The sequence below is a fragment of the Pan paniscus genome, chromosome 19, assembly GCF_029289425.2.
Source record: "Pan paniscus chromosome 19, NHGRI_mPanPan1-v2.0_pri, whole genome shotgun sequence".
Taxonomy (NCBI): domain Eukaryota; kingdom Metazoa; phylum Chordata; class Mammalia; order Primates; family Hominidae; genus Pan; species Pan paniscus.
The window spans coordinates 80,003,704-80,016,674 of NC_073268.2; the positions used below are offsets into that span (position 1 = coordinate 80,003,704).

The following is a 12,971-nucleotide window of genomic DNA, read 5'->3' on the forward strand; positions in this document are numbered from 1 at the left end:
CAATAGACAAAAGGATTTATTTGGAAATTTCCAAACCTGCCAGAAGTGGCACTCGCCAAGCCCTAGGCCCACCCTCCTCACCAAGCTCCAAAGGGCAACACCAGTCCTCCCAGCCTCCCCATTCACCTTACCCTGGCCTCCACATGCACATACCCCATACCTCAGGCCATGCTAGAGAACTGGAGTGTCCCCTCCCTGGCCCAAGCCGCTGGAGAGGCAGCCCTCTGGCATCCCAGGAGATGATGGCGGCCAGAGCCGCTTGCATAGATTGAGGAAAGAAAACAAGGAGGCACCTAACAGGCTCCCTGAAAACCCCCAACTTACCCCTGTACAAAAAAAGTGGCTCCCACATAGAAAACTTGCTCCCAAAATAGTGCAAATACCCAAAGGAAAGGAAAAAACCAGCAGCAAGGCTGGGCTTGTAGGAATGGCAAAGAACTTTGGTTTAGAAAGGCTAGGAAGAGTCTGGGCTGCACCTCCTCTTCCTAGCCCAGCTCCCCAGAGCCAGCTCTGACCCTCGCCCCAGGGGGAGTCTGTAAACATGCAAACCCAGCAGCCTTTGGTTCGGAAATGTCTGTTACAATGTCAAAGCACAGCCTCCAGCAGTCCTACTTGGGCCTGCCTGCAGGGGGGCAGAGGAGGCATCTGCTGAACCCAATTAAAGCCAATGCAAAAAGTATAAGGCTTTGGGGACCAAGCAACAAGGAATCCTATCACTACATTTATAAAACTAAAGCTGGAGAGTAGAGGGTGACAGCAGACACTCCTCACCCCAGCCTACGTGTCTGCGGCCCCAGCAAGGACCCAGAGGGTGGTCTCCCTCCAGGCTCCAGGGCTGGGAAGAAAGATCCCTGAGCAGTTAGGTCAGGCGAATTCCCAGCACCTGTTCCAGTTCCTGCCTTCGCTGCTGCACCTGGAGAAGGGAGAAACCAAGTGGCTCAGGCCTTTGCTACTCACGGCCAAAGGAGGGAAAACAGGGCAGAGCCCCACCTTGGCAAAGATGTGCCTGCCTACTGCTTCCTGGGCCCAGGGCTGGTGGTAGAAAGCAGCTCGTCTCTCCTCCTCAGGATTTCCAATCACATCAGTGATGATCTGCAAAGAGCCAGGAGGAAAGCCATAGCATAATCCCCACCCCTGGGCTAATCCACCCTGGGAACTGCTGTGGGTAAAAATCACCCAGAGCTTTACATAGGAGTCCCCTCGGGAAAGAGGACTACACCTTGAGGTCTCGGCGCTGGGAACGGAGCCATTCCTGGATGAAGTCCTGGGGGTCGGTGCTAAAACTGAGCATGAAATCTCTCTGGGTCTTCAGCTGGTTGATGGACTCAATGGTCTCATGGATCTGGAGAAGGTACCTGTGTCAGACTGTGCCCCCAAAGCTTAAATGCAAGCAACTGAGCCAGAGTTCCCATCCCGTCCTCCAGGTGCTACATGTATGGAAATGCTGGACAGAGCCAGCCCACCCCAATCCTGGGCCCCAGAGGAAGCTGTCGAGCCAGAGGGCCCACCTTGACATCAAGGGAGGCGATCTCCTGCTGATTGGTGGTAGAGGCCAGAAAATTGCTCATTTGGGCCTTCAGTGGGTCGTCCACCTCCACATCGATGTCGTAACAGGCTGTCTTCTTCTGGTCGTTAGGGTCGACACTGCAGGCAGCACATGGGGAGGGAAGGCACATAGCTGACTTCATCCTGCCCACCTGGGCCAAATCTGGGGCCCATTCTCTGCACACACTCAGGGAAAAAGAAACCTGATGCTTTCTTTGGCTTTAGTTCAAGCTAAGGGTGAATCCGCTCTTAGAAGAGCCTTCCTGTCCCCCTCCTTGCATTTACCTAATGACATGGTTGATGACAATGGGGTCTGGATGCTGCAGTAACCCTGCCAGCTTCATGGGAATCTCGGAGAAACGGAGTCGGCCACAACTGAAGATCTGGAGGAAATACGAAAGGCTCAGCGTTGGCTTGTGGGCACAGTGGAGTGGACTATTCCAGGACCAGTGAGGGCAGCAGTCTGCAGGCTGTGGCCAAGGAGTAGCCCAGCAGGCAAGGCAAGGCAAGGGCTGAGAAAACAGGGGGGCTGGCATCTGGCTAACCTGGCGGAAGTAACGGTTGCAGTTGATGTACTCCCGCTCGTGCCCATCCTGCAGCTGGTTGTGCTTGATGTAAAGCCACAGGGCCTGCATGATGGCGGCCCTCGTCTGCGTGTGCACTCCCAGCAGCCTTGCCAATCGGGGGTCCAATTTGTACTGGGGAGGCTGGAGTTGGATGGAGGGGAGTCAGAACGGGTTCTTATAGTAAAACAGTGGGAAAACAGGGCAGGGACAGGAAGGGTTTCTAGGAACCAGCTCCCCTCCTGAGGGGTCCCTGTGGGCCCAGAAATGACCCCAGGGCCTCTGTCACCTGATGATCCAGCATGAGCAGGAGGGTGCACTTGACGTTGAGGTCTCCAGGCCGTTTTACTTGGAAGCCATCTGTCTCCTGGGTGGTGGGCATCCGGTGCCACTGGCAGGGAGGGAAGCATGGCTTATCACCAAGGGGGTGGGCGTGAACACAGGGCCTCCCAAGGGCCCTGAGGCCATTTCCCTGCCAAACCTGCACATCAGCCTGCTTCTGCCCCAGGCCCACTCTCACCTCCACCAGGTGATTGTCAGGCCCGTACAGCTCCTTGTCCAGCTCAATGACGAGGCTCTTAAAGAATGAAGAAAACTTCCTCTTCTGTTTGCTAGGCTGGGGATGGAAAGGGGTGTGAGATGGTGCTGCTGAGCTCTCAAATCTCAAGCTATGCTAAATCCCAAGAAAGAGAAGCCCCATTTCAGCCCTGGAGCTCCGGGTACTGAAGATTCCTGGGCCCTGAAGGATGGAAGCAGGACTCTGGGCAGACTGGAGGCAGGGAAATGGTGCCCTCTTGCAGCCCACGAGGGACTTCCTCGAGACACTCGACTGCCATCTGCAGGAACATTGTAATAACCACACAAATCAACCTCCAACGGGCTTGGAGCAGCGCCCCCCTCCCTATGGCAGGACTTCTCTGGGAGTGCCCAAGTGTCTGGCCCAGTCTTTTTTTTTTCTGAGACACAATCTCACTCTGTCACCCAGGCTGAAGTGCAGTGGTGTGATCATAACTCACTGAAGCTCGACCTCCTGGGCTCAAGCCATCCTCCTGCATCAGCCTTATGAGTAGCTGGGACTACAGGCGCATGCCACCACACCCAGCTAATTTTTAAATTTTTTGTAGAGATGGGGTCTGGCTCTGCTGCTCAGGCTAGTATCAAACTCCTTGGTCTCAGTCTTAAACCCACACAGGCCTCCTTCCCTCCAGAACCTCCCTCCCCAACTCACATCATCCAGCAGTTTTCCTTCCACTCGGAGTTCCCAGGAAGCCACCTTGTCCCCTGCTGGGGTTCCCCCAGGGGTCCCTGCAGTTCCTGCACTATCGCCTTCCGCCTTGCTGGGACTGAACGTATTGGAAATGTAGATCCGAAGCTTTCGCTTTTGCTAAAGAGAGAAAGGCAATCACAACTGGAGGTGGACCAAGATGCTGGGACACAGTGCTACCGCATCTTCTCATATGAACCATTCAACAATCAGTACTGAGCACCATGAGCCAGCCAGGCACCTTGTCAGGTACTGGGAATCAGAAGTAGTAAGTCCCAGTCCCAGCCTTTTTTTTTTTTAGACATGGTCACTCTGTCACCCAGGCTGGAGTGCAGTGGCGCGATCTCAGCTCACTTGCAACCTCTGACTCCCAGGTTCAAGCGATTCTCTTGCCTCAGTCTCCCGAGTAGCTGGGACTACAGGTGCGCACCACCATGCCCAGCTAATTTTTCGTGTTTTTGGTAAAGACGGTATTTCAACATGTTGGCCATGCTGGTCTCAAACTCCTGACCTCAGGTGATCTGCCCACTTCGGCCTCCTAAAGTGCTGAGATTACAGGCATGAGCCACCGCACCCGGCCGGAACTCACCATTTTATGGGGAAAGAGATGCATCACCAACAATGCCAGCACAGTGGGACTGGTGCTATGGCATGACGGAGTAACACACAGCCAGTCTCTGGCTCACATCTTACATGAAACCCAAACACCCATCACGGCTCCAAAATATCCTAGTCCCCTGGAAAGGCTTCACCACTCGGGACTGTTCTACATTATTATTAAGAAAAGCTTCTCGGCTGGGTGCAGTGGCTCACGCCTGTAATCTCAGCACTTTGGGAGGCCGAGGCAGTCAGGAGTTCGAGACCAGCCTGGGTAACATGGCGATACTAAAAATACAAAAATTAGCCGGGCGTGGTGACAGGCATCTGTAATCCTAGTTACTCGGGAGGCTGAGGCAAGAATTGCTTGAACCTGGGATGCGAAGGTTGCAGTGAGCCGAGATCGCAACACTGCACTCCAGCTTAGGTGAAAGAGCGAGACTCCATCTCGGAAAAAAAAAAAAAGAAAGAAAATATTCTCTATGGATGGGGAAGGGGAAGGAGAAAGGAACTACCTTTATCCCCTAGTCTAGTGGTTTTCAAACTTTTGACCACCACCCATAAGATTTACATTTTCAATTATGATCCAAGGTCTGCATATCTATTTATCAGAAACAAAAATGTCATGAAAGAATACATTTACTACTATGGTAAGTACTACTGTGAAGTATTTTAAGATTTTCTACTGTCATATATTCATTTAAAACATACTGGCCCCAACACATTCAACTGAGTTCGTACTCTACTAGTGGGCTGCATCCTGCATGTGAAAAACCCGGCTCTAGCCCAACTTGCTTGGCCCCTGGAAAACAAGGGGGTGGAGGGCAAGGAAACCTGGGAAGGCTAGAGGTGGTCAGGGCCACACATACCGTCAGAGGCTTTTTGATGGCCTCCTGGATCTCCATCCGCTTGCGAGCAATGGTCTGGTCCAGCTTCCGCTCAAAAGCCAAGAGATCCATGTACGCCTGAGACTCTGGAACAAGCTCCCGGATCTGAAGGAAGGTAGCAGAAGCTCATCAGCTTGCTTCAGCCAAAGCCTGGCTCTTTCCTCCCTTCCTGCTGCAGCCCAGCGTTGAGAGAGATGGACACCCACCCCAAGGTGGCCACTGGGCAGGCCTCCCAGGTGTCCTCTTAACACTTACTCGCTGAGGTAGAACCTTATCTGCCATCTTCCTCCTCTTTAACCTGGGGAGGACAGAAACCCACTTAAGAGGTCAATGGTCCAAAAAAGGACACTCACTCCCATAACGCCCCTCCAGTCTCCAGGACCCTCTCCCCCAGGAGAGCCTGGAGTCATCCTCAGTCACCAAAGCTCTTAAGATAGAAGGAAACCCTCTGGTACCACCAGAGCTGAGTTAGGCAGAGTGAGAGAAGCAGGATGCTCTTACCCCCGGCGCTGGGCAGGCATGGGAGGCTGCGCCTGGGGCACAAGCAGGCGTTTTCGGAATGGATCCATCATGGTGGGTGGCATGCCAGGTCGAAGCGGAGCTGCTGCACCAAATGGGGAGCCAGCAGGGGGTCCCACCTGCAAGCCAGCCATGGGCATCCGGTTCCCTGGTGACATGCCAGGTCGCTGGGGGAAGTGAGCCAATGGGGGTGCATAGGTCAGGGGCAAGGCCCTCCGGGACCCATAGCCCATGCCCTCCATCCCTCTCGTCAGCCAGGTAGGGCCTGAGCAGCACACCAGAGCCCTGTTGGAGCCCCAGGAACAAAGGGGAGTGGGCGCCTGAGCACAGAGTGTAAACCACACCTGCCCCGCCCCCTGCAACCGCCCTGGCAGCCATGCCAGCGAATGAGGCCTGCCAGAACCTGGGCTGGGAGGAGGGTCCTGCCTGCAGAGGGAAGGGCCTTGGGGAGCTTTTCAGGGCCCATTGCTACCTTCCAGCCCCAGCATGCTGTGCCCTATTCCCTGGACAAGCTGGTCCCTATTCTCTCAGACAGTCCTGCCAAGCCCTGCCCTCCTTCTCTTTCTCCCATCATGAAGAAGAAGCATGGCTGAGAGGCACAGGGGCAGTGTCACTGCCAGGCAGAGGAGTGTACTATAGTATGAGTAGGCCAATGGCGCAGAGCCCCGATCCCCATCCTCTGTGGCCGAGGGAGAAAGGGGTCTGGTAGGCAGCAGCACCCCAAGTGAGCAGGGCTGCAACAGGATGGCTTGGAACGTGTACCAGCTGGTGGGGGTGGCCTCGGGCAGGGTACAGGGACCCTGTACCCTGTAGTCTGGTATCACATAGCCCCCACCCACAGCCCAGAACTGGACCCTCCTCTTACCTCCCTACTGCCCAACTACTACCCCTATGACAGAAGACCCCAGAAGGGAAGCTATGGCTCCTGGGTGGCCTGTGGGAAAGACAGCAGCTAGCACCTGGACTCTGCCAGTGGTCCAGGCACCACCTGGCAGCCAGGACTGGCTCTGGCTCCGTGTAGCCCTGGCAATCCCAAGCTGGAGAAGGGGGCTAAGATTATCCTGGGAGGCAAGGATAGAGGCCCAGGCTGAGCAGCAGGAAAGTGGGAGACAGAAATAGCTTCTTTAGATGCCTGCAGAAGGATTTCCCACCTGAGGCCTTGCTCCCTGACATTTCTGTGGAGCCCATCTGGGAGTCACCTCCACCCCCACCCGCCTCCCCATGGCTGCTGCCTGCAAGGCCTGTTTGGCAGCTCTGCCTTGCACACACTGTCCCTGGCAGCTTCACAGGGCTGGCCCCAGGGCCCAGATTATGCAACGAGCACAACCAGCCAACCAAGCCCGGCAGGGTGGAGACTTGTACCAAATCAAAGGACCCTCCCCCACCCCAGCATCATGGAGATGAGATTCTTCCCCAACCTCTTCATCCCGCACTAAACCCATGTTCCCAACACAGAGGGTCAGATTCTTGACCAGATGCGGAGATGGAAAGAAACATGACCCACAGACGTGAGGATGGGGAGAGGAGGAGCAGGGTGGGAGGGAAGTGTTTGGGAGAATAAAAAGCTCAAAGTGGGGGGCTCTGGGGCTTCGGGAGTCCTGCCAAAGTCTCTCTGCATCAGGAAGAGATTAATCAGAGCTGTTGAAAGGCAAAAGACAGCCTCTTTCTCTGCCTTAAAGATTGTTCTTTCTCTGGCCTGAGATTATAGAAAAAAACTAAGTGTGGCTACAGCTGTAAGCCCAGGCCCAGACATCCCAGACTAGTTTTTCCTAGTGCCTGAGACAAAGACAGGGAAGAACTGAAGCAGTGGGTCCTGCAGAGGTGAGCGAGGGCCCTGTGGTCCCCAGGAAGCTCCCTGCTGCAGTGTTCACAAAACCTGCAGCACTACCCATCCCTCCTGGGCAGGTGCTCCGGTAACAGGAAGTCCCAAGACAAGGCCTCATAGGCAGGGTCTGGAATAGGCTCCACCCAGACATCTGCTCCAGGTTTCCTGGGCCCAGAGCCCCTGGCTCACTCAGGGCCCCAGGGGAAGGCTGCTTATAGTTCAAGTCCCAGCTGAACCTTGCCAAGCTCCATAGGGCTTATAGGCGCTAGCAACTCCTCCCACTTCAAAAAACAAAACAAAACAAAACAAACAAAAAAAAACAACTCAGGAGTTCAAGAAAAAAAAAAAAAGCAGTCCAGCACTCTGAGCCTCCCTAACTCCCTGCCTGCAGCAGGACCAGGTAGGCCTGGATCAATCCCCTGAACCCCAGATGAGGAATCCAGGGCTCCGGTGAGCATGCTTTGCCCTGCCCCAAATGTGGCCCTGATGCTCCTGGAACCTGGGCCTGAGGGCCTCAGTTGGGGAACATACCACCCACTCTCCCATGAGTAAAAAGGATTTTGAGGCCGGGTGCAGTGGCTCACGCCCATAATCCCAGCACTTTGGGAGGCCGAGGCGGGTGGATCACAAGGTCAGGAGCTCGAGACCATCCTGGCCAAGATGGTGAAACTTCGTCTCTACTAAAAATACAAAAAAATTAGCCGGGTGTGGTGGTGGGCACCTGTAATCCCAGCTACTCAGGAGGCTGAGGCAGAGGATTGTTTGAACCTGGGAGGCAGAGGTTGCAGTGAGCTGAGATCATGTCACTGCACTCCAGCCTGGGCGACAGAGTGAGACTCCATATCAGAAAAAAAAAAAAATTTTTTTTGAACTTTTTGAACTCTCTGGAGTGAACCCAGCAATCTGAGGTTTTTGTTATTTTGTTGCCCAGGCTGGAGTGCAGTGGCAGGATCATAGCTCAATGCAGCCTTGAACTCCTGGACTCAAGCAATCCTCCTGCCACAGCATCCTGAGTAGCTGGGACCATAAGCGCACACCACCACGCTTGGCTAAATTTTTTTTTTTTTTTTTTAAGAGATGATGGTCTCACTATGTTGCTTAGGCTGGTCTTGAACTCCTGGTCTCAAGTAATCCTGTCTGGGCCTCCCAAAGTGCTAGGATTACAGGTGTGAGCCCACCACATCCTGCCCTGGAGGTTTTTTTCTTTTCTTTTTCTTTTTTTAGGTTCCTCTGTTAACTGTGATCCACAGCTAGAACCACCCTCTGGAGGAAGGGAGGTCATCACTTCCCTTCTTTCAACTATTTGCTCAGCTTGGGCCTCAAATTCTCGCTTTTCAAGTGCATCTCATGAGCCCTAACAGACAGGAACCCCTTTGTTTCCCAGATCTCAAGTCCCTTCTCCTGGCAGTCATACAACTGGACTTGGAAAGAAGGCAAGTAGGATCCTCTTCAAACTCAGCCAAAGTTAGCTGGCTGGGTTCTCCTTCCCATCTACCTCTCCTGCCAGGAGGAGGAAAGCTAGTGGGATGGGAAACCCAGACTCAGGGCCATCTCCTACTTCCGCACAGCTAGCAGCCCAGGCCTAACCAGCCAGCCAGCTTGGCCTTGCCACAGGCCCAAGGCCACCCCCCACCAAAACATGTGGAATCCATCCTCTCAGGGGCTGTCCCAAGGGCACATTTCCTATGGCTTGCATGCCAAGGAAACTGGAGCGGCTTGTCTGTTCCAGGTCCTTCCAAGGCCAAAGGCCCACAGATGGTGCCCAGGCCAGGTCTCAGTGGGCAGGCCCAAGGGCTACAATGAATGATGCAGGGAGCCCTCAGCAACACCCTGGGCCCATGAATCCCCAAGGGGGACAGCAAGGTGGGAGAGATGAGCCCCAGCTGGAATCCCTGGGACCAGGTCTGTCTCTGCCCATACCCAGACTCTGTTTTCTCTTGAGAAAGGAGGAAGAATGAGGAGTAAGAAGGAAAAAAAAATCCAGTCACTGTCCCTAGTTAAGCCATCTCCTTAGAAGTGAGGGCCCAGTGGGGCAGGTAGGCTGTGTATACTCCACGAGGATCCCTAAGGACCTCTGCCTGGAGACATGAGTCGAAAACAGAGGAAGCCCACAGCAAACCCGTAGATGAGCAAGAAGCCAGTGTCAAATGCTTGGGCACATGGCTTCGGACGTGGTGGAGTTAGAACCTGAAGGCCAAATAAAAATGCAGAGAGGGTGACAAGGCAGATGGGCACAGTTTCCAAGCCCTCTGGGGCAACCTGAACAGCAGACTAGAGCACTGGCAGGGTCAGGCTGAGGTCCTCACACACTGAGCAGAAGTCGCTGCTTTGCAAGGGCTTTTGAAGCTGCAATCTGAGCAGCTCTCAAAACCCCAAAGGGGTCAGGACAGCACTCTTTGAAGCAACTCTCGCAGACTCCTCCGGCCCCAGACCAGCAGGGCTCCACTCTGCACGTCCAGACTAATCAACTCCCGGACACGATGACAGGAGGCAGAAAGCTCAGAAGAGAGCCGGCCAGTGACTGGGCTGGGCCTCCCCTCAGGCCTGGCCACCACCGTCTCTGGTCTAAGCTGAAGTCCTCCCAGCGAAGGCGCCTGGCCCTGCCTCAGGAGTAAAGTCCGCCCGTGCACAAGCTGGAATCCCCTGGCCCTAGCCTCAGCGTCCCGTGCCCGTAGGAAGCCAGGCTCCTTCCTCCTCATTAGCAGCCGGGAGCCATCTCAGACACGCTAGAGCTCCGCCAGTTCCCAACCAGAAAAAACAGGGCAGACTTGAACTGGGACCAAGGCCGATGCAGGGTAACCCCGGTTTCTCAGCGAGGGCCCTTTCCCAAACTTTCTCATCACTTTCCAGCCCTCCTACCCTAGACTTCTCAACCCACCCGCCACAATTCACTGGCTCCCCAAACTCCTCCATCTCCCAGTCACTCGGAATCCCTGTGCCGCGGAAGCCCCCAGGCCTCCCAGCTGCTTCCAGCCCTCCGCTGCAGAACCTGCTTCCCCTTCCCACTTCTCCACCGCGACCCGCCGCAGCCCGAGGGTCCCGGCCCGCCCTCCACCGTCTCCCGGAGTTCCTCATGCATTCCCCAGGGCCCTCACTCGAGGCCCCTTCAGCCGCCGGCCCGGGCGCCCTCGCAGCGCCACTCGCCCCCGTCCGCTCGCGTCCTCCTTGCTCACCTGGTACTGCGCCGCGGGGCCCGCGGGGCCCATGGGGCGGAAGGCGGCGGCCCCGGGGCCCCCCACGCCTCCTGCCGGACCCGGTCCCCGGAGCGCCGGTCCGGGCAGCATGCCGGGTCCCGCGGGGGGAGGCGGCGCTACCAGGGCCGCGGCCACGGCGCCGCCGCCAGGGCTTAGCGGGGGCAGCGGGAACCCGCCCGCGCCTCGGCCCGACATCGCTCCGTCCCGTCCCGCGGTGCCGCGATCCGGACTCCGGGCTCCGCGTCGAGTCCACTCCGTGCTCTGTGCTCCGCGATCCGGGACTTGGCGATCTTAATTCCGGGTTCCGGGATTTGTCGATCCGGGCTCCGGGATTTGCTAATCCAAGTTCGCGAGTTCCTCACAGACCCGGTTCGGGACAGATTCCGCTCCTGCCCGGGAGATTCCGGATCCAGGATCTGCTGCGGGCCCGCCTTCCGTCCCCGGCCTCCGGAGGTTTGGCCGCCCGAGTCGAGTTACCCAGAGGCGGCTACGAACTCCCTGCCCCGCCCAACCCAGCCCAGCACTAGGCCCCGCCTCTACCTGGTGCCCAATGCTCGAGTGCCTCCTCGAATCCTGCCCCTCGCGAGACCCGCCCCCAGCGGGCACCGCCCCTAACTGCCGACCTCAGAGCCCCACCCCCCCACCTTTGGCCCAGCCCTTCGTCGGAGGGGCGGGAGCGGAAGCTGCGCGCGGAAGCGCCGAGTGAGGCGCGGGGTCAGAGGTCTAAGGTCACTTAGGGGCTTCACAGTGAATGAGCCGTTGCTACTACTCTCTCCCGGTATAGCACCCTCACCGAATTCCGCGGCCACACTCCCCGAAAATAGTTTTGTCAAGTCTCCTTTCTGCATCTTCGGCGTTAAAGACTCAACTCAGAGTCGGTAGCTGTGGCTCACGCCTGTAATCCCAGCGCTTTGGGAGGCTGAGGCGGGCGGATCCCCTGAGGTCAGAAGTTCGAGACCAGCCACCATGCCGAGACTGTTCTTCTCATTCAATTTGCAGATGGTGGGTGCCTGTGGTCCCAGCTACTTGGGAGGCTGAGGCAGGAGGATCACTTAAGCCCAGGAGTTTGAGGCTGCAGTGAGCTCTGATCATGCCACTGCACTCCAGCTAGGGCTACAGAGTGAGATGTTGTGTCTGGAAAACACAAAAACAAAAAACTGAAATGCAAGTGTCATAGACACTCAGAGAAAAAGAAGTTGATTGATAGGCCCTGATTAATCGAAGTTTCCTGGAACACTCTGAAGTGGAGGCAATATTCCCCTGCCTTTGTTCCCTCAGCTTGGAATGTCTGTTTCTCTTCCTCCTTTGATACTTATTCTGCTCAGTGCCCACTTTTCATGGACTTCATTCAACAACTTTTATTGAGCCCTTGTATGGTCCCAGGCTTACAGGGGACCAGGGAGGCTGCGGCAGGAGGATCGCTTGAGACCAGGAATTTGAGACCAGCCTGGGCAACATAAGGAGACCCTGTCTCTATAAAAAATTTTTGGCCGGGTGCGGTGGCTCACGCCTGTAATCCCAGCACTTTGGGAGGCCAAGGTGGGCGGATCACAAGGTCAGGAGATTGAGACCATCCTGGCTAACACGGTGAAATCCTGTCTCTACTAAAAATACAAAAAATTAGCCGGGCATGGTGGCACATGCCTGTAGTCCCAGTTACTCGGGAGGCTGAGGCAGGAGAATCGCTTGAACCCAGGAGGCAGAGGTTGCAGTGAGCTGAGATCGTGCCACTGCACTCCAGCCTGGGCGAGAGAGCGAGACTCTGTCTCAAAAAAAAATTTTTTTTAAACAAAAAACCAGACCACTACCATAGAAGAACAGTAAGGGAAGGGCCTCCATTAGGATCTCTAACTTATTCTCACTCCTCTTCTGGCCCCTAAATGTCCTTCTCTTGGAGTTTCTATATTTAGATCTTTTCTCTATACTTGACTTACCTAGACATATTCATCTACTCCCAATCATTCAATTACTGTCTATTTTCTGATGACCCTAAATCTCCAACTCCAATCCCACCTCTCTACTGAGCTTCAGATCTGTATTTCCAACTCCCTGCTGGATGTTCCATTAGTCACTTAAACCCATCTGTTCAAAATCAATGTCTCACTGTCCTCTCAGTCTGCCTCTCCTCCCCGTACCTATCTTGGGTAAGGGTATGAGGACATGGCAAAGGGCCAGCCCTGACTTGCTGAGACATTCAAACTGGTCTTGCAGGGAAGTGAAAGCCAAGGAAGATGGAGTGACACAACCAGATGCCCAGGGCACCAACAGCCAAAAGCAAAGAGAGTAGTAAAGCCTTAAGGATTTTATTTTTTTATTATTTTTTGAGACAGAGTCTCGCTCTGTTGCCCAGGCTGGAGTGCAGTGGCAGGATCATGGCTCACTACAACCTCGAACTCTTGGGCTCAAGTGATCCTCCCACCTCAGCCTCCTGACTGGCTGGGACTACAGGTGCATGCCACCGTGTCCAGATAATTTTGTGTTTTTTGTAGAGATGGGGTTTCACTCCTTAAGGATTTTAATTCTGCTATCATTTGGAATCATGATTCACTCCCCTGCTACCCCTATTCTTTTTTGGTT

At 55.1% G+C, this 12,971-nt stretch overlaps 1 protein-coding gene across 3 annotated transcripts; it reads right to left on the reverse strand.

Moving 5' to 3' along the window:
* SMARCD2 (SWI/SNF related, matrix associated, actin dependent regulator of chromatin, subfamily d, member 2) lies at positions 1 to 10,878 on the reverse strand. Of its 3 annotated transcripts, none has more exons than XM_063599321.1 (13): positions 10,296 to 10,878; positions 5,358 to 5,542; positions 5,112 to 5,154; positions 4,839 to 4,961; positions 3,337 to 3,492; positions 2,629 to 2,724; positions 2,398 to 2,499; positions 2,091 to 2,252; positions 1,831 to 1,928; positions 1,509 to 1,644; positions 1,220 to 1,342; positions 991 to 1,092; positions 1 to 913 (listed from the first exon to the last, which is right to left on the reverse strand). In XM_063599321.1, exons 1-13 carry the CDS (start codon positions 10,587 to 10,589, stop codon positions 860 to 862), a joined length of 1,674 nt encoding a protein of 557 aa, XP_063455391.1. In that variant the 5' UTR covers positions 10,590 to 10,878; the 3' UTR covers positions 1 to 859. The 3 variants fall into 3 exon arrangements, with proteins under 3 accessions (XP_063455391.1, XP_003811387.2, XP_034798597.1); XM_003811339.8 differs by having other exon boundaries at positions 10,374 to 10,877; XM_034942706.4 differs by lacking the exon at positions 10,296 to 10,878 and adding an exon at positions 6,527 to 10,241.
* Between the last annotated feature and the right edge of the window lie 2,093 nt (positions 10,879 to 12,971).